The following is a 25239-nucleotide window of genomic DNA, read 5'->3' on the forward strand; positions in this document are numbered from 1 at the left end:
GGACCCCATTTTGGTCCCCAAACCCAGAACTTCTGGGCATTCTAGGCCTGAGAACCCACCCTTGAGGGATGTTCTGGGCTGAACTGGCCTCAGGAAATCCAAAGCCATGTCTGGCCACACCCTGGGAGTAGCAGAGTCTGGAGCCCACAGAGGCAACAGACATGGAGCAAAACTTGACCGAAGCCAGAAGACCTGGCTTTGAACCAGCTCTGCTAACTGGCAGGTGACCTTGAGCAACTTAATCTTTGGGGGCTCAATATTCCTTTGTCTAAAATGGAAATTGTGAAAGGGGGAGGGCATAGTTCAAATGGCAGAGTGCATGCTTAGCATGCATGAGGTCCTGGATTCAATTCTCAGTACCTCCCCTAAAAATAAAATAAATAAATAAATAAAATGGAAATTCTACTAGCTGCCACTTTTTGAGCTTGTCAAATCAGTGGGACAAAAGTCACATTGTTTCTAATCTGCTCTTGCCTTCTTCCCAGGCATGGGTCCTGGGTTTTGGAGGACTCCTGAGCACGCGGTGCAAAAATGTGGGGGACGAGCAGCAGACATAAATGGGAAAGGAGAGAGAATGAGGGGTTGAGAGCCAGGGGTGGAAGAGTGGAGTCTTTAAGGCAGAACCTTGGTGGAGAAAGGAGAAAGGATCTTCTGTGGGCGCTGGAGAAAAAGGCACTGAGGAAAAGAAATGGACAAACCAGGGATTTGAAGTGATGACCACTAGAGGGCAGTAAAACACCTCTGGCCTCTGCAATATCTTGGTGAAGTTTCTCACCCTTGATTTGGAGACAGGAGTACCTTCTGCGGACTGTGAAATGAGGAGGAATCTGGAGCAGAAGGGTACAGAAACTGCCCAGGAGACATGGGGTCCATGTATGCATTGCTCTTTCAATGAACCCCAAGCCCCCGGGAAGTGACTGCATTTAGATCCATTGTACAGAACGGCAATTGAGGCTCCCTGAGTTTCAGTGACTTATCCAGTTTCATACAGCAGGTGAGGCCAGAGCTGGCATTCAGATCAGGCTCCAGAGTCGATGCTGCATCTTCACCACCACCACCACTGCATGGTGCTGTTAGAATGCTGTTAGAAGAACAAATCCAGCGGGGCCACCATAAAGCCTGGGACTCAAGTATCCCTGCCCCTAACTCTGCCATCACCCTGGGCTCCCACCTGTGGCTTTAAGGTCCATTCAGAGTAGATCCAGCCCTCAGGAGGGACCTTGGAGCCCCCAAACCAGCAGAGACAGGACTCGGCTAGACCCTGATTCCCTTGGCCAGTCTGAGGACAAATGATCCTGCAGGACCCAGGAGCAGGTTCAGGGGATTCCAGACCTTGGCCACATCCTGGGCTAGATGGTGGGCATGGAAATGAAGGGTCAGGACCCTGCCTTGTGGAAAGGCAGTCAGGAAAGCAGACAGTGATAGGAGGGCAAGAACACCACTGAGCTAGAAGAGGGGAGGAAGCCCTTCCACCGGGGGTCACGACAGAGACCCCGCTACAGCCATGTACCCCACCATCCCCTAGAGGGGCAATGAGAGCCCCTGAGGCAAGGCATTGATGCAAGGATGCCTGCGCCCTCCATTCGCCCCAGCCTTTGGGGCATTGAGGACCATGACCCAGACCATGAGTCTTCCATGTCACAGGGTGAGACAACACACCCCAGACTGGGAGGCAGAGGCAGCAGCAGACAGAAGGGACCCTGGGCTATCCCACTGGGGTCTCTGGATCTCTAGGTGGAGGGCTGAGCTGGGCATGGTATGGGCTTATGGCCACCCAAATCCAGCTACCAAACCATGTGAATAGCCCCTGCCACCTCCACCTGCAGGGCATCAGGACCTAATCCTGCCCTGACCCCAGCACTCCCCTATGCCTGGGTCTGGGACCCCAAATCTCAGCAATGGTGGACTGGATTCCTGCTGCCTGAGACTCTGCCTGGGCAGCCTCCTCGCTGCTCGCAGGAATTCTGCTGTGCCCACATGACACCCACCAGAGTGCCTTTTATCCTGTTGATGGAAGCACCAGGCCAGCCTCTGTCTCACCAGCAGAACCCTCCCCACCTGCAGTCAGCTTTAATTGGGCCCCAGGACTCCATCTGAGGCTGGAGTCACTGATCGGCTTACCTTCCAGGACCCCAGCACCCCTGGGACCAGCTCCTGCCTCCCAAATGCCTGCCACCCAATACCAAGGGCACCCAATAGCTAGAGGCCAGCTGGTGTGGACCCTGGCACCCTCCAGGTCCCACGCTCACCTGTGGCCAAAGCACAGTCTCACCGCCTCCCCTTCCTCCACCTGACTGCCAGAACGATCACTCCAAAGCCCAAACCTGAATGTGCTCCATTCCTTCTTCATAGCTTCAGTGATGGCTCAGTGCCTACAGGATAAAGACTGACATTCACAACCCTCCCGATCTGGCTCCTACCTCCCCCCAAGTCTTCAGCTCCAGAGATTCCTTTCCCTGCCTCCTGTATCCTAGCCCCACTAAACATCTCCCTGCTCCCTGGAATGCCTGAATCATCCTCACCCTCGCATATGCAGTTAGTTCCTCAGCCTGGCGTGTGCACTTTCCACTCCTCCCTACTCCTCTCTACCCAGTACCACCCGTTAATTTTCTCTATGGCAACTCCTATGCATCCTTCAGTGTCCCAGTCAAATGTTACCTCCTCTGAAACTTTCCCCAACCGCTTCAGAAATGTAGTGATTTCTTCTTTTGGGCACCCTCACTGCTGTTGTAGTACTTTTTGGTACTGTTTCATTTTGTTTTCATTCAGTCTGCCTCCTTAGAATAAAGCCCATGAAGGATGGAAATGATATCTTATTCATCTCTGTTTCTCAAGATCTCAGACCTTTCCTGTCGTATTACCAAAATATATGGCACACTTGCTGAAAGGATTGATGAACAGTTGGGACAGATGGGATAGAATGGATGGATGGGAGGATGAATGGGAGGAGACTCAGTGATAGACATTGGAGGGGACATAAATGAATGGATGGATGAATGATGGTGGTTAGATGACGATGTGTTGTTAGGTGATGAAGGTGGATAGAGAGACGAATGTTCGGATTGCGGTCAATGTTGAGTAACGGATAGGTAGGGAGATGGATGTGTGGATGACTGATGAGTGGATTGTTGAATGTATTAATGGATGGAGAGATGATGGATGGATACATGGATGAAAGAATGGATAGATGATTGACGGACAGGAAGATGGTGATGATGGGAATGTAAGTGGATGGATGAGAGTATCACCAATGAATTAAGCAGGAGAAAAAACTGCAATAGGAAAGTGGGAGGGGCTAGCAAATAAATCTTTGCAGAGTCAGAGGAGCCATTTACCCTTGCCGAGATCTCCAGGCTCAATGGGCTGAAACTGAGCACTAAGGCTTGGTATTAAGCCAAACGCCACCTGCATCCAGTATTTCAGGATGTATATTTCAGACTGTAGGCATGCCCTTCACTTCTCAAGGCTGTAAGCAAAGTCAGGGAACCTGAGTGAGGCCTGCAGGTTGGAATGACTTTTTTGGATTACAAATCAGCTGTTAAGTGAATCTCAGCAAATAAGCTTTCATCACCAATGACCCGGCCACTCCTGAAGGTGGGAGGTGGGATGGGGTGGGGTTGGCAGTGACGGGTATGTGGAATCACAAATCACCTTGACGAATGAGATTCTGAGTCCAGATGGCTGAGGCAGGGGTGGTGAGGGGTGATCGGCGGTCCCTGGCAGCGTCCCACAGGGCAGGGAGTGGTGGGCTCTGGGCACCAGGCAGTAGGAGCAGGTCTGCCTGTCGAAAGTGACCGTGCAGACCACGTGTCATAGCCTTTGGGCTCAGGGAAGCTGAGGGGAGAGACAGAGGCAGCACTGGGGGCCCTTGGGGACCCACTGCTCACAGCACGTGGGAGCTGGGGGCGGGGACCGTACCACCTGTGGGGGCCTCCGTGGGAGGATGCAAGGCCTGTTTGGATGAAGCCTCTGGAGAGGGGCCCTGGCTGGGACAGAGAATGGAGGCAGGAGGTACATGGGAGAAAAACAAATAGTGGATGGAGACCTAGTGTCAGGAGGAAAGACTGACCGTGGTGTGTGATCACTCCTCGCTCTCTGTGACCCCACTGTCACTCACTCCTCTCCTTCCCGCCTGCGACGCCACCTACTCTATCTCCATCTGTGTCCCTGCCTCTGAATGTCTCTCTCTGGCTTCCCATCAGTCACAAGCTGAACTGTGCTCCCCCCCAAATCCACCTGCTGCAGTACTAACCCCCAGGACCTCAGGCTGTGACTCTATTCGGAGATGGGGGTCTTTACAGAGGAAATCAAGTTAAAGTGAGGTCATGGGGGTGGGCCCTAATCCAATGTGATCTGTGTCCTTATAAAGGGGAAATTTAAACACAGGCAGACACGCACAGAGGGAAGATGATGTGAGGACATAGGAAAGAGACTGCCATCTACAAGGCAAGGAGAGAGGCCTGGAACAGATCCCTCCCTGGCGGCCCTCAGAAGGAACCAACCCAGCTGACACCTCGATCTTGGACCTCAGCCGCCAGAGACAAGGCTTACCTGTGGTTTAAGTCACTGCCCCCCACCACCAGTCTGCGGTCCTTGGTTACAGCAGCCCCAGCAAAGGAATACACCATCTCTCAGTGTCTGTGTCTTCGCTTTCTGTTCCTCACTGTCTCTCTCCTTGTCTCTCTTTTGTAGGGTGACCAAGAGTCCCGCTTTTCCCGAGCCTGTGGGGGTCTCCAGGACACGGGTCTTGGAGGCTAAAACCAGGAAAACTGGGACAGGTCGGTCATTCCACACCTTTTATCTTCTTCCCTCAGTCCCTGTGTCTCCATCTTTCTCTCCTCTCTTCCTTCTCTCCCTGCCTTGTTCTCTCCCTGTCTCTCTCTCAGGTCCTCCTTGCTCTGCTGATGTCTCTCTTAAACACCTGTTTCACACACGGTATCTGAGATGACCCGTCGGGGAGGAGGTATCTGGAAGGTGCAAGCCGACCCGGGCAGAGGTCTTCACGCTCTGATGACCACAGAGCTGCTCAGAGCAGGCAGGGCCCAAGAGTGGCTCCCACAATAGTGCCTGTGTGGCCAACTCTGCCAAGGACAAGCCTCCTTCAAAATGCGATCCTTGATCTGTTCCCTTGGCCATTGCACTGTAGAAAGAGGCTGAGAGTGAGAGGCAGGAAGGGACAGGTGCCCGAGGCCACATCCTTGGGGTATATAGAAAATGTTTTCAGATGCTGCTGTGAGCAAACCCTAGCCTCAGCTGAAGGTAACAAGATCTCCCCTGTATCTTAACCTGATGTCATCGGGTGCGAGTCATGAACTTGACATATCAAAAAGCGTTTATTGAATAAATGGATGAATGGGTCCATTAACTCACTGGATTGATTAATTACATCTTGGTCACCTGAACATACACTTAGGTCTCCACATCAAGCCTCCATCCCTGCCCAGTAGTTTAATCACAGTGGTGTCCCAAGGAGGGCTTGGCCTCAATGGCTCTGCTCCACCCCCTGTGTCAGGACGGCACCAGAAGCAGTGATGCAGGGTCAGCATTCACAGCCGGCAAAGCTTCTCACAGCATCGCTGCCCATCTCCATCTCCGTAGGACTCTTTTCATCTCCACTGGGGGAAAACCCTGGTCATTGTTAGAAGCCACCTCAAATCCTTTTTCAAAGTCACTAAGAAACAATAAGCTCAACAGACAGCTGGGCGTGGCTCAGTCCCTGAGGATGAGCCCAGCTGGGAGCCAGCGGCTTGGAGCTCAGGTATGAAGAGCGGTGGCATTTTTCTGTGCCCAGGGAACTCCCTGTGGTTGGGCTCAGCTATAAGCGCCCTGGTGTGCCTGCTGTGCGCCAGGCCTGCGGGAGGTGGGGGCCCAGCACAGTTTCCTTAAAACTTTCTGCCAGTATCCCAGCTCTCTGTGGGTTGCAACCCACTAGTGGGGGTGAAATCCACCAGGGATCAGCACGTTTTTCATGAAATGAAAGACAAGAGAAGAAAAAATAGCGTGTGTGTGTGTGAGTGTGTGTGTGTGTGTGTGTGTTTGCAAGTGCGCACTGAGCCTACACAGTAATTTGTAATTTTTAACTGTTGATTATAGTCAAAACATCTGAGCAGCCTCTGGCATCAGAAAAGACAAGCAGGGTCTGCTTTGCTGGGCAAGCTGTTTTAAAATAAACCTTATGGCAACCATTCTGCTGGTTGGGGCCTGGTCTGGTCATTGGTGCTTGTTCTGTTGATTGATGCCTCGTTCTGATAGTTGGTACCTAGTCTGATGGTTGTGGCCTGTTCTAATGGTTGGTGTCCTGTTCTTCCAGTTGGCACCCTGTCAGGATATTGGGGGCCTCTTCTGATGGTTGGTACCTATTCTGATGACTTGTGCCCCCTTCTAACAGGTTCTTAAATAACCTGTTCACCAGACCAAAACTATGGAAACCATTGCCCTTTTAAACTTCATTCTGAATATAAAATGTCTGGGGAATATAATAGCCTCACACTTGTGCAGATGAGTGTAGTATTGAGGGAGTACCACAATCAGAAGTAATTTTTTGAGGGGGGAGGGTACAGCTCAGTGGTTGGAGTGCGTGCTCAGCATGCTCAAGGTCCTGGGTTCAATCCTCAGGACCTCCATTTAAAAATAATAAATAAATAAAACTAATTACAATCCCCTCCCCCCAAAAAAACAGAAATAATTTTTTGTAGCTCACCATTACACATTGTTAATTGTTTTCAATACCAATATATATTCGACCAAAGAGAACAGTTTCATAAATCATTTATTTAAAAAAAATTTTTAAATTTTAAACAAAATAAAACGGAAATAAATAAATTAAATAAACCTTACGCTGGAAGCAGGAACCCCTAAAAACGGTAATAGGTCTCATTTGGCTGGTATGTCCCTCCACTTGGCAGCTGGCTCCACTCCAGGGGGGTGGACTAAACCCCTTGGAACTAGGTGCCATGCTGGTCCTTGGCCCCGCCCACCTGCCTCCTTTCACTGAACTGAAGATAAAGGATAAAGAGGTCACAATGGAACCAGAGCAGAGAAATGAAGAGAGATGAGGTCTGGTCTTCAGAGCAGGTGCCTCCTCAGCGTCACTCCCAGCCTCCACCGCAGCCCATCTGAGTCAGCGGACCCTGCTCCCAATCTGGCTGTGTCACTTCCTAGCCTTGGGGACCTGGCCAGTCGGTCAGCCTCCCTGAGCCGCTCATGCCTCAGCGCTAATAGGGAGAGATCATTCAGCTGACTCACCAAGGCGGGGGCAGGAACTAATGAATATTAAGCTCCGGGCATGGGAGGAACATGATAAGTATGCCCCCTTCAAAGCATCTTGGTGTTGGTCCTTCTTGGCCAAGTGGGGTGGTTGGCAGCTCACAGTGACCCGAACTAGCACAGTGACAGACCAGGGCAGGCGGCAGCTGCCCCAGGCCAGTGGGTGCTCTCTCAGCAGGCTTTCATACAGACCGACTTGCCCAGGGTCTCCAGGTCCCAGGTCCCAGGTCCTAGGGAGAGCACAGACCCTCACTGGCCCATGACCCCTCCTGATTCCTCATTCTGACCTCGCCCCATCCCTAACTCACTGAGGTCCCCTCAGCCCCTCCTGTGGCCACTGGGCGCCTGTTGTGCTGCTCAGAACAGGAGCTCTATCGCCAGCATCTGTGGTTGGCACATGCAGAAATGAGTCTGAAAGTGTGACAGAGAGGAAGGGCAGGGGAGGGGAGTGGGGGAAAGGAAGGAAAGGCTGGGAGGGCAGGGAGGAGACTTCAGTGATGTGTGTTAAAAGGCAGTAGCCAATGAATACAATGGGAGCTCCTGGAAGGGATCGGAACAGAAAGGACATCAAAGGGAAACCTGGGGACCGCTGAGTAAAGTTTGTAGTTTAGTTTATACTGTACCGATGTTCATCTCTGTGTTTTTGATAAATATACTATGGTGATATGCTGGGTGAGGAGCGTACAAGAACTCTCTAGATTATCTTTGCAACTCCTGCATAAATCTATTATTATCTCAAAAATTGAAACTTTGGGGGGAAAAAAGGCAATGGCTACAGAAGAAAGAGCACCTTTGGGTGTCAGAAGTCTCTCACGATCCATGTCATGGCTCTTGTTGTCCACAGGGCTGGGCTCTCCGTGGCAGGGAAGTGGAGCAGTGGCCCAGGAGAAGGCTGGCTTTGGGGGCAGAAGGCTCCAGGTAGCTGTGCGGCGGTGTGGCTCACCATGTCTGCACACTCAGCCCAGCTACTCACCCCTCTTACTTCCCAGGGCTGGACCGAGGATGCACGAGGGGCCTGGGACGGGGAGGATGCTCCCCAGAGCTCTTGCCTCTGCTTCTCTGCCCACTGCCTCGCACACAGTGGGTGCCCCGTGAGTGCTGGACCATGACAGCAGATCATCCTTTACCCTTCTCACGGGACCCACTAAAACGGAATGAAAAGGAACCCCACCAGCGCCCAGCAACCACTTACCATGGGTGCAGAAATCAAAGACTCCTACACGCTCAGCTGGCCAGCACATGCGTTGTCCACCTGGGACACACAACTGTTCTAGGGCCCTGGAGGGACCTACTGGGGTAGCGGCCCCTCTAAGGGCTCAGAGGGTCAAGGTGCCCCTGGCTCTGCCGACTGAACAAAAATGCACAACCTGAAAGTTGAGAATTATGTTTTATTCAGCAGACTTTCTGGAGACTTCAAGCCCGGGATGCGGCCTCTCAGATGGCACTAAGGGGCTGCTCCGAAGAAGTAAGGGAGGAGCCAGGGTACATAGGAGTTTTTGCAACAGAGACAGGGTGGTCAGAACATCAAAAGATAACTGTTAAATAAAGAAAACGAGATCTCTCAAGTCAAGGAATTTAGTGCTTTTCTATGTATGGGAAGACGCAAAAGCCCAACCCTGTGCAAGGTCTACTCTCTTTCAGTCCCAGGTACACCCCTCAGCCACACCCCAGCTGGACTCTCTCCAGTCCTCTGGCCTGACCTTCTGCAAAGAATAGGCTCTCCCTCCAACCTCTCTCTTGGCTGCCATCACCCCTGGCAGACCCAGCTGGCCTTGGGCACCGGACGGAGCCAGTGGAAATCATGCCAGGCGAGGAGTGGCAGGGGGAAAGACCCTCAGAATCAGCCCCCTGCTGCAGTGAACTTTAGGCCCCTCTTTCCCTCTGACAGTCAGCTCTGGCTCAGATCCCCCTCCTCAAGCCCAGTGCCTCCCATACGTACATACACCCTTAGCCAAATAGAGGCAGTCCCCAGTGAGAGGAGGAGGCCCCTCATGGAGTGGGACCACAGGGCACATTTAGAGGCTCTAGGTAAATTTACAGACAAAAACAAGGCAAAGGAGGGTTACAAAAAAACCCTGGAGTTTAAGGATGAATGACGAAGGCTCCCACATCCAGTCCCTTCAGCGTGTATAATTCACATTTAGAGTCAAAAGTGTAAGTAACAAGAAGCTGTCTTCCCTTTCAAAGGCCGAAATTGCCCCTGCTCCTTCCAGGCACCAGCAATCATCCCCCTGCCCTGCCCCCACGTAAACCCATCCCCTCCACCTTCTCCATCTCTAGCCTCCTCTCCGGAATCTTCTGCCCAGCAGTCTTGGTTGGCATGGAGCATCTGGAGGAGGGGCAGAGGGGGAGGGGAAGGACTTGGCATTGACCAGAATTCCCCCACCCCGCCCAGCGTTTCCAACCCAGGGCGGGACTGGCGGGAGGTCAGTGGAGGCCGCTCTGAGTAGGATCTGGGTCGGTGGCTCACAGCCTCCACCCCCAGAGCCTCCGGAGGGCGACTCCGCGGCCACTATGGGGCGCCCGGACCCCTCCCACGGGCTGCGCTGCCTGGGTACCAGCCCTGCACCGAAGCCCTAGGCCAAGCCCACCTGCTGCCTAGGGCAGGGGCCAGTGCCGGGACCCCGCCTGCTTGAGTCTGAGCTGGACCTTCTTCCCCTCTCCCCTCGATCCAGAGAGACCTCCCCGTCCCAGCGCCACCTAGCACCCGTCGGTGGTGGATGAGGGGCAGGAGAAGGAAAGGGGGCTACTGCTCCCAGCCCCAGTTCCAAAACCACAGGGGACCAATGGCACCTAAGGCCCTGGGAGAGGATAAGGAGGCCAGGCAGGGACCAGGCACAAAATTTAAAGGGCTGGGAAAAGACTCATTAATTAAGATAAATCATATTTTCATGCAATATTTTTAAATCAAAATTTTTTTTAAAGATCAAATATCCAAAATTCCAATAAAGGCAGGATCCAACCACCCGTCTAGCTGTCCTGCCCTTCAGCAAGGCTCAGGTAGTGTTCCCGGGGGTTTCAGATGTGCCCAGTTCTGTGTCCCAGACCTCCTGGGACCACAGCCCTGCTGGTTCCTGTCTCCCCCTTTCCCAGCCCAGTGGTGTGGCCACGGAGGAGGCTGTGGGCCAGGGGAGTATCTCAGCGGAGAGGGGAGTTGGGTTGAAATCTTTTTTGTACTATATTATTAGGAAGTTTAAAGAAGTCCCTTTTCCTCTCCCTGAATTCCCCCAAGTCTGAAGGGAAAGAAAATCAAACTAGAGAGTCTTCCTCAGGAGATGCAGGCTGGGCTTAAAAAAGCCACAAAACTTGCCTACAAAATGTGCCCTACCTTCCCAGACCCTTGACTGATAAAAATGAGAAGGGAACAGAGGGCGGGGGGAAGCAGAAGTCTCGAGGGGAGGGGTCTAGTGGGCCTGGGGTGAGGGGCAATTGCACTCCTTCCCAGCTGGACTCCAGCACCCCAAGTATAGTTCTTTGGTGAGCCATGGAAACTTCCAGCCCCAACAAAGTCTCTTGACTTGGGCCTAACTCAGGCCTTCTCAGTGGGTACCTACTTAGTGTCCACTTGGTGGCAAAGACAGAAGTCTCTGCCCGTCCCCAGCCCTGGCTCCCAATCCCATACAGGAAGAAAGCACAAAGACAAGACAGCAAGGGTGGGTCCCTGCTGAGGCCCAGGACGTGACCCAACTTAATGATAAGCCAAGCAAGAAGATTCTGAAAACATGAAAGAGAGATGGCCTGCCTAAAGCCAGCAGGGGGGTACCACCTGGCATGCCTCTTGGGTGACCTTGCCAGCCAGGGCCCAATAAAGGCCACCAAAACTGAGGACTGAAAATGTGACCTTGTAGCCTGACCAAAGCCTCTTCACTCATCCGGCAGGACCACTGACAACTGATTTCTCTCTTTGGGCAAAAGCGATGGAAATCTCCTAGTGTGTCCCAGGGAGGCCTCCTTCTCTAGGGAGATGCTCAGAAGCTATTTGGCAAGCTCAGATGGTTTGGGTTTTATCCAGAGAAAGAAAGAACAGGTGGGAAGAAATGGTTTAGACTCATGAAAATGGGGGTGCCGAGACTTAGAGAAGGAGGGAGAAGGTAAGGCAGAGCCTTGACATAAAGAGAAGGAAGAAGGGGGGAGGACAGCCTTCACAGCCTCCCCCAGCTCCCTGGATGGACACTGACGGAGGCGCTGCACCCTCTCAGCCGTGTTCATAGGGTGCTGGGAAAGCACACTGTGTCCTTTCCCAGGAAAGATGTCGGGAAATGACAAGTTCCCAGCCAGGACAGCCTGGGTGAGGGGTACAAGGCCAAAAGCCACACGCCTTAAAATGGGACACATTCACCCACTCCGAGTCCCAGATGTCAACTGCTGTATGCCTCCAATCCCCACACTGTCTCCTACAAAGTGAGACTGTGAAAAATGAATTTTAGGACACCCATGTGGGAACACATGTTCCAGGGTTGAGATCTGCACCCTCACTGGGCTTGGAGGGAGAGGAGTGAGGCAGGAGTCATGGAGAATCATGGGGAAACTGAGCCAAGTTCGCCTTTACCCAACTCTTGGAGTAAGGGAGTCAGACTCCACCAGTCCATCTCCAGTCCCATGGGCCAATGCAACTTTGATTTGGTTACATTGATTAGTTTTCTTAAACATCCAAATTTCTGAGACATTTTCATGGTTTATCATCTCTGTGCAACCACAGCAGCAGAGCGAGCCCCCTCTTCTCCCAGTCCATCGGGGAGGTCTCCACCCAGCCTCTGAAAGACTCTCACCAGAAAGGGGGAGCAGACCTGGGGAAAGGCTCAGTAAGGAAGGTGCCAGAGACCTGCTGGGTGAGCATCATGCTCCTCCTCCTCACAGCCGCCTCCCAGGACCCGTGCAGGTGAGCTTAGGTGTGCCATGGGCAGGGACCAGGATGAAGAGGAGGGGTGGGGCCAAGGGTGAGAGCAGGGTGGCTCCCAATCTCCAAAAGAGCAATACGGTAGAGTCTGCATATCTCAGCATGCTGTTGATCTCAAGCTTCTAGAAGAGCTTGTTAAACAGAAGTGGCCAAGATCTTAGAAAGGGAAGCAGTGATCACCAGAACCAGCCTTGCTAAGGAAGACTCAATAGGGCCATGCTTTCTATCCTTCTTCCTTGTTTGGAGGGGACAGTCCCGGGCTACGATTTGGGTGAGAAAGAGTGCTACTGATGTTGAGGGCCTGGATTTTAACAAATTTGTCCTTAAACAAACTTGGCCATGATGGGCTTGTCAGGACTTGGGGACCAGTGCTGATCTATATAGGATGTCCCAGTGACAGGCCCTAGTCTGTCTGGCTGCCTGAGAAGTTAGATGGAAACTGATAAAGGATTCGTCATAGCTTCAGATGACAAAACTGGGCCAGGCCAAAGTCACAAACAAGAAGGAATTTAACATGGGTAAATGCAGAACCCTGCATTTCACTAACCAAGGTGCTGGACTCTGGGGGATGCTCCAAAGGACAGAATCTACCGGAACAAAACAAAAAAGACCAGCCTGGACCAAATGGACCCTTCCCTGGCAAAGCCCTGACCTCCGTGACTTTATTTTGAATTCCAAATAAAACAAACATACAAACAATGAAATCCACCCACTCCTAGAGCCAGGCCTGAAGGGGACTCGGAAAGTCTGGTCAGAAATCTGGAGTCTGAGTGGAGGGGATCTGTAAACGAAGCTGGTGACCATGTCCTGGGACCCTAAACCACTGCCAGTCAGACCTGGCTGGGGAGGGGCCGCAGCAAGAAGGCTGTTGGGGGTGGGGTGTCTCCAGGTTGATTCAGAAATTAAGCTGCAGTTGCTCCAGGCTGACCTGTCCATAGAGGCTGTGCATCTTGGCCTAATAAGGCCTAGGACACCATTTCTGCTGTTTTGGGGGTGGCCAGCTTAACCAGGAGGGTGTCCTGTTCCCAGGGCCAGACACAGGCCCGGCTGGATTCCAGCACCACCCTGCAAACATTTATCTCCATCTCGATGAGGTAGGTAAAGATGGGCGGCTCAGCTAGCCCTTCCCAGCCAGGCACAGCCCAGCCAGCCATCCGGGCCCGCCAGGCGCATGCAGCCTTGCCGTGGCGCAGCCCAGCACACATCGGCCAAATAGCGTGCACTCCTGCCAGTCTGCATGGGACAGAGGAGAGAGTCTCTCCACAGAGGGTTTCACTGATCCCAGCCAAACCCTGTGGCACGTGGCTCTTCGCCTACCTGTCCCGAACCTCCCGCCTGCCTCCCCTTGTCTCAGGTGGTAGCCTCCCCTCCTTTTACTCAAACTGGAAACTTCAACTTCTTGGAACTCCTCCTCCTTCCCGAATCCACCACGCACCGTGTGTGTGTGTGTGTGTGTGTGTGTGTGTGTGTGTGTGTGTGTGTGTGCGCGCACCCAGCCCCCAGCTGCCCACTCCATCTCCCCCAACAGGCCCGTCCATGGCTCCCACCCCCAAATCCCCCCTGGGCTCCAGCCTCCCACCCCTTCCACGTGAATCTCCCCTCATAGCCACCAGATATTTCTATAATGAAATCTGCTTCCACAGCCCCTATAAAGTCCCTTTCCTTGGTCACACCAGGAGCCTCACACCTGGAACCCCCTTGCCAGCCTCCCAACCCAACAAACACCCCAACACAGCCTGTGCCGCCGTGACTCAACGCAGCCTGGGCAGGACAGGCACCACCAAGCCTCGGGCCAGGCTGTCTTCTCTGCCTGCTATGCCCCTGCCCACTCGCCCACCTGTCCAGCCCCACTGCCCCAACACCCTGCTCAGCTTGGCCCCCGTGTGAAGGTGTCCTCCCAACCCCAGCTCCTCACCCAACTCCTCTCGTGTCCCTACAGCTGATGCTCCTGATGCTCCCATGCAGGGCCAGAGATGAGGGCAGCCTGGTACCCAAGTGTCACTCCCCAGAGCGTGACATGCCCAGGACCACACACGGAGGGACCGACAGGACCAGCCCAACCCCCAACCCCGGCCACACCTCACCTAGAGCCTCACGACTGCATGAGAACCTGCTTGATCACATTTTATAAAGGGGATAAGGGCAAGTCCCCTCCTGAATACCACACCCACCCCCTCTGCCCCAGCCCCTCCCCTCAGAAGCAGCTCTGATTTGCTGTCATTTTCAAGCAGGGGTGGCATTTTCCCTGGCCTCAGCTGGGAGTGGGCAAGGCAGGTTTGCGGGTAAGAGAACCCCATGTTGGGACCTTGGAAGGCATTCTGACCCGAAGCCTGCCTTTCTCACCTTGTTCCTTTGGTGGGTTAGAATGCTACTCCGGCTTTAAAAGTTAGCCCACTGTTGCATGAGTCATTTCCATCTCAAGCATACTGGGCCCTTGGGGGTGGGAAAAAGCAAGCCAGCTGTCAGGCCCCGGTTCCTGGGTGCAGAAGAGGGCTCAGGAACACAGCCAGGTCATGAGCAGAGCTGCAGGTGCCCCTGACTCCACCCTCCCCTGCCAGGTGACTCTGGGCAGGACACTAACCTCTGGCTCCCTCACAGGGTGGGCTGGTGGATTCTGTCTCAAGAACTTGGGATCCTCAACATTAAGCCTCAGAACAAGGACACAGTTCACTCCCACCCTCCACAGGTCTTGAGAGCTCCTTGGGCGATGAAGCCAGGCTGTGCTAAGCCCCAGTGTCCTGGACTCCCCGTCCCCAGGATGCCCTGGCCCCCACCGCCTGGCCAGTGGGACCACTTGGACAGGACTGGACCCCCTCCCCCTCACAGCCACCTCCCAGGACCCGTGCAGGTGAGCCCAGGTGTGCCATGGGCAGGGACCAGGATGAAGAGGGGGGGTGGGGCCAAGGGTGAGGGCAGGGCGGCCCCCAATCTCCAAAAGAGCTATACGGTAGAGTCTGCATATCTCAGCATGCTGTTGATCTCAAGCTTCTAGAAGAGCTTGTTAAACAGAAGTGGCCAAGATCTTAGAAAGGGAAGCAGTGATCACTAGAACCAGCCTTGCTAAGGAAGACCCCTGACACAGTGACCTACAAGGTGGCTGGCTCTTAGAAGTCCCCTGTGGCCCTGAGTAATGCTCAGAGCCCTCGTCCCACACACTGAGCTCAGCAAGGGCACAGGCAGCCTCCGTCTCCTTCCCCAGGGAATCCATGGAACCTGGCACGGAATACGGGCTCAGTAAGTTCTTGTTCGTGGCAGCTACGTGCTGTAGGAAAGCACTCCAGGCTTCAGCCAGCCCTAGTTCTGATCTTAGCCCACCACCCCAACTGCCCAACCTGGGGTGTGGCAGGATAGCCCTGCCAGATGTCTGTCATTGCACCTGTAAAACGGAGGAAGAGGTGAAGACTCCACAAAGAAAGGTGGATGAACCAGCGTGTAGCCCACGGGAGGCCTTGGACAATGCCCATCCCCTTCCCTAAAGACCCAGGCAGCCCTTGACAGTCAGGGCTCCACCTCTCATGTCAGGAATGCACTACATCTCAACAACTGCTGTGAAAAATAAAGCCACCAAGAGACCTAGGGGAAATCATCATGGCAGAGTTCTAAGCAGAGACTGAGCAGGTCAAGGATTTTTACAGAAAAGTCAGGATCAATCTTGTGCACAGTGCTGAAACTGTCCCACAGTTCAGAGCCCATTGGATGTGCAGATGTGGCTCTTGGGAATCAAGCCCTTAAAAACCAGCCCAGCTGCAGGGGGCAGGAAGCCCCCAGGCTGCAGTCCTGTGATCTGCAGGCAGCTGACAGCAGAGACATGTCTGCTGCCAGTGGGTCCAAAGAGAAAGGGACCCTCACTGTCCCGGGGGCAGAGTCCATGGGCCCAGGGCAGCTCCCAGCACTACAGCTCCTCACTCGGGGGCTGCACTGGAGCAGCCACAGCAGCTAGGGTGCCGCAGGGACTGCATGACGGCCCGAAGTGGCCCCCTGCGGCCCTCGGCAGACAGGCTGTCCTCGCTGGCAGGTGCCCGCTGCAGCTGCTCGAACTGCATCTCCAGGTGCTTCTGGATGGCCACGCCGAGCACCTCAGGGTCCACTGCAGCTCCATACACCTCCCATGTCATGCCCTCGGCATCCCACCGCACATCTCGCACAGGGGACGGTGCCTCCTCCAGGCTGGACCCCACAGTCACCTCTGGGAATGTGTGCAGGGCCACAGGGGCTTCCAGGGGTGGGCTGGTGGCCACCGCCTTGCAGACTGCCTGGGGGGCCACCTGCACGCCAGCATCCTGGGCTGACAGAGGGGACACCAAGACGGGGGCCAAGTCACTGGCTGAGGTCATGGTCCACACATCCTTGGTCCTGGCACCAGGCTCCATGGCTAACCCGGTGGGACCCCAAGGGTGGGCACAGCAGTGGGAATGCCCAGGAAGCCCCCCGGGCAACCTACACTGGAATTTCACCCCATGCTGAGCCTGCAGCCCAGATTCACTCACTGATGCCACTAGCTTGGGAAAGGTCAGGATCCCTGGGGCAGGCAAGGCGTGGCAGCAGCTGCTGGCCCCTACCTCCCTCATGCCACAGAGTAGAGCTGCTGGGGACAGAGCATGGCAGCAAGTGGTGGCCAGCTGCCCAGTGGCTTTGGGGCTGCTGCTCCGGGTCACTGTGCCTCCCAGGTCTAGCGGCGGCACCCACACCTGACTCTCCCCCAGTGTCTGGGCTGAGTTTGACATCCCGTCCTCCACAGCCAGGTCCCTTTCCAGGCCTGCAGGGGCCTGGCTGCCCTGGCCAGAAGTACCGCTAGGCTGTGGCTGAGCCCCAAGGACAGGTGAGCTGCCCAGGGCCGAGCAGCTGAGGCTGGCCTTCCGAGCACCGTTGTGGCCCCGGGTCTGGGTACTCTGGGCCAGGTCCGAGTGGCTCCTTTGCACAACGGCAGCGCTGGGGTCTCGTAGGCAACACAGGTCACCACCGCCCATGGTAGACACATTGCCCACTGTGCTGCTCCGCCAGTGAGCCACGGCTCCGGGCTGTGGCCGGGTGCTGGAGGCCGGTGCCTGCTCCGTGCTCTCAGCCTGGGGCCTCTCCTCCTCTGGGGCCCGGGGCTCAGCGCTGGCCTCACCCGGCTGGGCTGGCCATACAGTGCTGCTGGCGCTCTTGCGGAGCTCTGGCCTCTGCCCCTGGCCTTCACCCAGCAGGCTGGAGGAGCTCTGGGACAGGGGCTGAGGGCGCGGGCTGAGGGGCTCCCGGGCGCCTGGCTCCAGGCGGCTGGATCTCATGGCTGCCTGCAGGAGGGAGAGAGAGAGAGAGAGAGAGGGAGGGAGGGAGGGATTGGCATTGAGTTGGGTGGCAGCATCTCTGCTGGACCCTGCTGGGCGCTCACACGATGCGAGGGGCAGCTTCCATCCCAGCCTGCCCGACAGGTCAGAGCCATGAGCCAAACAATGACAGGACACCAGACATTTTAAATCAAGTTCACCACACATTATATACCAGGATGACACTACAAATGTCTAATAACCAGTACTGAGCAATTAGAACCAGCCCTTGAGTAAGGTCCTAGAGACCACCCACCAGGCCAGCTGTTGACTATACTGCTGGGTTATGGGGGCGTAGGGGGGGCTAGTAGGAGAGAGGCCGAGCCTGCTGTGGCCCTGGAAACTGGGGCTTTGGGATGACAGCGTTTAGTCAATCAGCACGGAAGTATTGCAGTATTTTAATAACCAGTAAAGCTAGACTGCTAAATACTAGCCTGGTTCCTCCTGGGACTGTCAGTATCCGTCTTGCTCAGACTGGAGCCTCCTTGGTGCCCTGTGAGGGCTCAGAGAAGGTTTGTGGGATGAACAAGAAATGAATAAAGGACCATTCATCATCTCAGTGTGAACTGAGAACCACCCTGGGTTCTCCCATGCCCCTCTCCCCATCCTCTCTAGCCTAGCCTGGCTGAGACGTCTCTGGGGCTCAGCCTTGGCTGCTCTGAAGAGGGAGGGGTTTCCTGATTTCCACACATCAGCCCTTCAAACGCAGGACTCACTCGGCATTTGTTCATTCCTCCCACAGTCATCTCCTGAGCACCTATCGCTTTCCAGGCTCCTGTAATTGAGCAACATGGAACTAATTTAGATTTGCTGTGTCCCCCAGAATGGGGTCCAATACAGGTCTCCTCCATTATCCGAAAGCAGAGCAACCCTATGAAACATGTCATAAACCAAAATGGCATGAAGCAAAGAAGCAATTACCTTTTCTTGTAAAAGCAAAACCCTCCAGATTTCTTTCTATTATTGAAAAAAGGTACTAATTAATGTAGGTCTCTTGTAAAAGAGAAGTGGCATAAACCGAACTTTTGAAAAGCGGGGGATACCGGTACCATCAATCAGACGCCTGCACCCTTCTTGCCCTCCTCCCTCCCTGACATCCTGCCCCTTCCTCCAGCCACACAGAGCCCTCTGGATCTGCCGACTGGCCCATCCATAGCCCAGAGTCAGCACCGGCCCCCTCAACTTCAGCATCTCCTCCCTCGGGAAGCTTTCCCAAGCGGGGCTGGCTCCATCTCTGACTGAGCTGTCTGGGCTGGATGCAAGAGTCTGGCCAGCTCTGGGCCTCCCACCAACCTGAAGCTGTCCAAGCCAGGCCTGTGGCCTGTTCCCCTCTGTTGGCCCTAACACGTAGCTGGCACTCTGAGAGTGTCTGTTGTATGCCTGACGGAGTTAACGAGCAAATACAAGAGTAAATCCAGAGGAAAGGGCTGAGTGCCAAGAATGAGGCCCGAGGGAGGGCATTTCCAAGGCAAGAGGGCTCATTTTGCATCGTGGATCAGAAAAGGCTTCCGGGAAGGCCAGCCATGAAAGTTGGGCCTGGAGATGGTGCCCCAGGGGAAAGGGCGGAACAGGGAACAGAAGGCAGGAGACCATGTGCTCTGAGCACAAGAGAAGGGCAGCAGAGTGGAGGCTGGGCAGGGCTCTAGAGAGAGTGGGGTTGCGGCATCTGGGTCAGCCTGGCCTGGGCCAAAACTGTATATTAGGAACATCACTCTGGGACTCCCAGCCAGGCAGGACCAGCTGGAGAAACAGGGTGAGGACAGCAGGCAACAGCTGCAGTTTGGGCAATCCCAGTCCTGCCCTCCGTCCCTGGGCTGATAAGGACTGCCAGCAAACCAACCACCCTGAACAGGTGAGCAGAGCCACCCGAAAGGGAACGTAGGAAGGGCTCTCGGGAAATCAGTTTCTGTATATTACAAACTTCTCGCTGTCCCAGAGCTCAGGAGATGGCTGCTAGCTGTTCGAGCCAACAGTGAGGCTGTTTCGGGAGCAGCTGTCCCCTGAGAGCTCCAGGCTTGCTATGAAGTCCAAATCAGCACTTCTGGAATGTTGGAAAGATGCTGCTCTGTGCCATCCAGTACAGGAGGCACTGGCCACATGTGGCTACTGAGCACTTGACAAGTGGCTAGTGAGACTGAGAAACAGATTTCCTGATTTTACTTCAATTTAAGTAATTGAAATTTAAATGGCCACATTTTGACAACCATACTGGACTGTGCAGCTCTATACAGGGGTCCAGCCTCAGCAGGAGTGTCCTGGCCTGGCTGCTCCTTCGAGCTGAAGCCAGACTGGTCCCCAGAAGGGTCAGGAAAAGGATGAGTAGCCAAGAGAGGACTATGGCCCAGGCCCTGCCCTCAAGGAGCTCCAAGATGGACGTATAAACAGAGGAGGGCAACAAAGCCAATAACAATCACAGTGATGACAATAGCAGCTCTCAGTGCCCCATCACCCACCATGTGCCAGGCATATGCCCCCTCCTTTCTGGCACTGTCTCATTTAACAGTCAGAGCAACCTCATGAAATACATCACCTTCCCCATTCTACAGAAGAGATGGCTAAAGTTCAGAGAGGTTTAGTGACTTGCTCAAGGGCACACAGCTGGTAAGTGACTAAGCCAGGAATCAAACCCAGGAGTGTCCGAGGTTCTCTGTGCCCCCTCTCTGAGCACTGTACAGACCTCCATCCTAGTTGCTATCACCCTCCACTGTCGTTCCTTTTTATTTACCGTGGCAGTGACTCAATAGGAGTCCCAGAAGCGGCACAGCGTCTGGCACTCCCAGTGGTGTCCATGACATGCCGGTGGAACAAGTGAATGAGTTGGAACAGAGCCTGGATGCCCATCCCACCCCACCTGCTTCTTAGCATCTTCTTAGGCTGCCCAGAGTCAGGAGGGAAGACTGTGGTCATAGACAGCCCCTGGCAGGCAGACAACCATTGAGCCACTAGTCCAAGAAGGCCAAGGAAGCCGTCTCTGGACAGCCTACCTGGCCTCTGGCTGAGCCCCACCTACCCTGACCCTCCTTGGGGGCCAGGCCAGAAGGAGCCAGGCCAGACCCCGGCCCCTCTTAGGAAGCAGGTGGGACAAGACTGGGGACACCCTCAAACCCCACCAGGAGCTAGTGAGAAGCTGTCAGCGACAAGGGTCCTACTGTGCCTGACTCCCCAGATGGCTGCCTAGTGCCCAGCGTTGGCCATCACCCAGAGAGTGATGAGCACAAAGATCCCAGGGGGTGGGAGCTTGTATGTCTGTTGGTTTCCTTCTTTAGCTCACCTCCAAAAGTGACAGGTGACAAAACTGACACCTGGGACAGCTCAGAAACATCCAAGAACCCACAGATGAACCCCCTGCCACAAAGGAGAAGGGCCTCCCAGGAAGTGGGGAAGCTGATCATATAAGCCTTGGAGCCATGGGCGAGCAGGTGGGCAAGGGGTCTGCTTCTTCCTCATGTGTGCACTCGGATGGACCCCTCACCTCTCTCAGCCTCAGTTTCCTCAATCTGCAAATCAGAAATAAATCCCCACTCTGCAAGGCTGTCGTGAAGAGTGAACATGATTGTTAATAATTTTATCTTTCCTCCTCACATCAGAAATGACTTGTGCTCAAGGTGTCACAGGATGAGTACTGGGGACCAGGGCTGGAGGGGCAGAAAGATCCTTTCAGGAAGCCATCGAGACACTCCATAGGTTAGCTTGGTCTTGCTTCTTAATCTTTCCTACCCTCATCCCATCCTAGGACCTAGTCACCACCAGGTTCCCAGTGTCTCCATCATCACAGTTTCCAGGTCTATTTTAAACCTCAGCTTGAGAGGCTATGCATGCACTTGCTCATAAATGCAGGCACACAGACACACACAAGTTTGAGGTCTGCATTCTAAATGCCCCAAATGGCATGCCCGTCTGCCTTAAAAATCTTGGAAAAGGCTCTGGTTTCATTCCAAATAAAGACCCTGGGAAGATGTTTTAGCACAAGTTAAAGGTAGGCACCGAAGTATCCAAGGCCCCTAGTGTTCTTCAGATGACACTTTAATGTTCTCTCTCTCCTGCCCCATTTGAGGCAGGTCAAAGTTGCAATGTGGCCAATTCCCTGTGGCCAAGCAGGACTCGCCTGCTGCCTCAGGTCTTCTTGTCAGTAAGAGGAGGAGCAACCAGCCTCACGTGCAGCAATCAACAACTTTGAGTGAAAATTCCCAGTTCTGCAGAAACTTTCAGACTGGCCCAACCAAAGAGACTGCTAGGTTGACCTGGTCTGAAGTTCCAGCTCCTACAATGTCACCCCAGCAGAAGAGCCCAGGCCTTTGGGGGTGCACCCAGGGGGGGCTACCAAGGCCAGTGCAAGCAGGCTCCATTGCAGAACACACTTGTGGCATCCATATTAGTCACCTTTTTTAAGGGACAGGCATTTAGAGGATGACTTCTGCTTCCAGCAAAACCAAAACTGGAAAAAGCAAAACTATGTGGTCACTTGTTGAAATATGGCCCTTGCCCCTCAGGGACCAGGTAGGGATACACACCACCCAATTCCCTCATTGCAGAGTGAGGGCATGGCAACGTCTAGCAAGCGGTCCAATCCATTCCAGCAGCCAAAGAGAGCTTGACAGGACCGAACCACTCTTTAGGGGCCAGAATTGGGGTGTGCAGTATGGAGCATTCTTGAGTTACTGAGAAATGTTTAGAGAGACAAAACCTGCCCATCACAGAGAGGTTGAAAAGACTTTGTCTTTTCACAAGCTGTGCCAGAAAAGGATTCTGGGGTAACGGGGGGCAGAGACCCCAGGACCCAGCTCTGCTTACTACAGAGAGGCCTAGGTCCCACCAGCCCCAGAGACTCCTCCCCTGAAGAGGATTTATCCATTCATCCCAGAGGAACCTGGGGTGGAGAAGGGTAGCCTACAAGCCCAGCTGCCCCAAATCAGAAGCAGTCCAAGTGGCTGAGGTACCCCTACCTGCGTGGCTATGGGCACCCATGTACCAGCAGAGGCCCACGACCTACCCATGGACACAACAGAGGCCGGCACACAGGCCCGTTGGCAGTGCGAGCCTGCAGGAAACAGCATCCACACAGCTGCACTCTGCACACCAAACGCGCAGGCCGCCTCTGGCTGTGGGCCGAGGCCTGAACACACCACACCATACACTCTCCCCCAGGGCAAGGGTCCCTGCCCTGCCCCTCCCACACAAAGCCCACCCGATCTCAGTGAGAAAGTCCTCAACACGATTGCCCAAACTAGGCTACAGACCTTCCCAGAATCAAAGACAGGGACTGAAGGAAGAGACGGCTGTGGGGCAAGAGGGCTGGGATGGAGAGCAGGAGGAAGGAGAGGGAAGGGAGATTTGGGCCTGGGGGCCTAGGAAGAGAGTGGGATGGGGGAGGGGTGGGGATGGAAAAGGGAGGAGAAGGGGAGGGGTAAGAAGCAATAGGAGTAGGGGTGGAGGCAGAAGGAGACGGGGTCGTGGGCAGAGTATTGAGAAATGGGAGGATGGGCAGAGGAGACACGAAGAGGGGATGGGATAGGCAATGAGAGGAAAGATGGGAGGAGGGATGCGGCCACGCGGGGCGCTGAGCACTGGGTGGGGGCCGGGATGCGGGGGGTCTGAGAGCAGGCATAAGTGACGAGTGGGGTTCCGGGGCGCAGGAAAGGGAGGCGCCGCCCAGCCCACCCACCTTCACGGGCAAGCACGAAGCTGACCTCTCACCCTCTCGCCCGCCCCAGGCCGCGCAGACCGGCGGAAGCGCTGCTCCTGCAGCCGCCACAGGTGCCCAGCGTAGCGGCCCAAGATGGAGCCGAGCCGGACCCGGCCTGGGCCGAAGACGCCGCCAGCCGTCGTCCGCCCGGCCCGCGGAGCCAGCGCAGGGGAGGTGCCGAGGGGTGACGGGGGGGCGGGGGGACCGGGGGAGGAGGGACGAAGGGGGCGGTAGCCCTGCTCACCTGGGCCCGCCCCCGAGCTCCACCGCCCACGTCGGCGTCCCGGCCCCGCCCCCTGCTCGCGGTACCGCCCCCGAGACCCTGCCCGCTCCGCCCCCATGGCCCTGCCACTCCCCCTCACTGTCCCCATAGCCTACAGCCCCACGAGCCCTCCCCGGTTCTGCCCCACGAGCCCTCAGTTCTCCTTCCGACCCCCTCCTCACGCACGTCCCACTGTCCCGTCTTTTCGGCCCCGCCCTCACCATGACTTCCAGTTTAACAGGCCTGCCCAGCGACCCTTCAAGGGACCCATATTCCCAACCCAACCCTGCCGTCCCCCGTCGTATAGGCTCGGCTCCCTACTACCCCTCAGCCCCAGACCCCGCTCCTCGCCCGAGGGCTCATAGCCCCGCCCCCTCGACCTCTGTTCCCTCCCACACCACGCCCCACACCGAGGTCTACAGGCCCTCGGGCGACCCCCTTCCTCCCTCCCCTTGGTCACTCTGGCCCTGCCCTTCACAGATCTCGGACTTCCGACCCCAACCTCTAGACCCTGGGATACCTGGCCGGGTCCCTCTTAGCCCTGCGGACTCCCCATTCTTCAAGCCCAGAACCCCACGGTCCCATCCTCTCAAGTTCACTCTCGCAGACCCCAAGACCGACGCTGTCCTTTGTGCTCTGCCTCCACGGCCTCTCCATGCTCCAAGCCTTGTTCCCAGAACCCTCCACCCGGCCCCCACGACCCCAACCTCGCAGGCTCCATCCATCCTCAGAGTTGCGTCCCCAATTTCGGCCGCAAAGCCCGTATTCTCCCACCCCTTTCCCCGCCTACGTCCTTGTTTGCCCCGCAGCGAACCCAACTCCGGGCGTTCGATCTCCAGCCTGCCCCCATGGACCTCAACAGCTGGTGCGCAGTGACCATGCGGGGGTGAGCCAACCCCACCCAAGCCCACACCCCTTGCCGCTGCTCAGAACGCCCTGCCTCGCTCTCTCCCCGCCCTACGAGCCGGTCTCGGGAAATCTGATCCTGCCCTGCTAGGATGGGGGCCAGTACTTCTGTTCTCAACATCCCCCAATCTCTGACAGCCAAGGGCTCCTTACTCACAGACTCCCAACAGGCAGTCTGCTTCTAATCCTAACCCTAACCCTAACCCTAACCTGTTCTGCCCTGGAGATTCCTACCACCCACCCCCAGGGCCCTGCGGTAAGAGAAACTTGTCCTGTCTCTGGACCTCAGAATCTGAGGACTGAGTCCCAGTGTCGGCCCTTCTCTATAGATCCCAGCTCCAGGGACCACCGATTTGCTTGCCCAGCCTTTTGCAGAGGAGTATAAACCCCTCTGGTTTACTGGCCCAGGAGGCAACTTCATCGCTGCCGCTCTTCCAGTTTGGGAAGACCTCAGGCCCCAGCCTCACCTTTCTGGTCTCTCTCAGCCCTGTGCCTCCACCAAGCATCAGGAAGGGAACTGCAGAAAGTTCCCCAGCCACTGGAGAGTGGAAAGCTCAGGCAGGAGTGTGCACCATTCACTCCCTGTGGTCCCTAACCTGGCACCTAGTCCAGAGGAAGGGTGTGTGGCACTATGCAGGAGGTGTGGCTTGGACCTCGAACCCTTGCCCCCATCCCATGCCTTGGTGTGTTCTCTGCGTGTGGGACCCCTCCAAGCCTTTGTACTCCTGCTGTAGCTCTGAGCTGCCCTTCAGCACTTTGTCTCATAGACCAAAGAAGACAACAGATAGTCATCCCTCTGCATCCCTGGGGCACTGGTTCCAGGACTCACCGAGGATACCAAAATCCATGGATATTCAAGTCCCATAGGCTTATGGGCACACTCCACATCCTTGGATTCAACCAACTGTGGATCACGTAT

At 55.2% G+C, this 25239-nt stretch overlaps 1 protein-coding gene across 4 annotated transcripts; it reads right to left on the reverse strand.

Moving 5' to 3' along the window:
• Window positions 1-15742: 15742 nt before the first annotated feature.
• Window positions 15743-23448, reverse strand: GPRIN2 (G protein regulated inducer of neurite outgrowth 2). 4 transcript variants are annotated; one of them, XM_074374334.1, is made up of 2 exons: window positions 23397-23448; window positions 15743-17436 (listed from the first exon to the last, which is right to left on the reverse strand). In XM_074374334.1, the coding sequence occupies exon 2, from the start codon at window positions 17428-17430 to the stop codon at window positions 16066-16068; it is 1365 nt and encodes a 454-aa protein (XP_074230435.1). In that variant the 5' UTR covers window positions 17431-17436; window positions 23397-23448; the 3' UTR covers window positions 15743-16065. The 4 variants fall into 4 exon arrangements, with proteins under 4 accessions (XP_074230435.1, XP_045371773.1, XP_074230434.1 ...); XM_045515817.2 differs by lacking the exon at window positions 23397-23448 and adding an exon at window positions 23132-23370; XM_074374333.1 differs by lacking the exon at window positions 23397-23448 and adding an exon at window positions 23164-23294.
• Window positions 23449-25239: the final 1791 nt, after the last annotated feature.

This window comes from Camelus bactrianus, chromosome 11 (assembly GCF_048773025.1).
Source record: "Camelus bactrianus isolate YW-2024 breed Bactrian camel chromosome 11, ASM4877302v1, whole genome shotgun sequence".
Classification (NCBI taxonomy): Eukaryota; Metazoa; Chordata; class Mammalia; order Artiodactyla; family Camelidae; genus Camelus; species Camelus bactrianus.

Coding starts and splice junctions, on each gene's coding strand:
- GPRIN2 (XM_074374334.1), bottom strand. CDS start 17,430: ATGAGATCCAGCCGCCTGGAGCCAGGCGCCCGGGAGCCCCTCAGCCCG.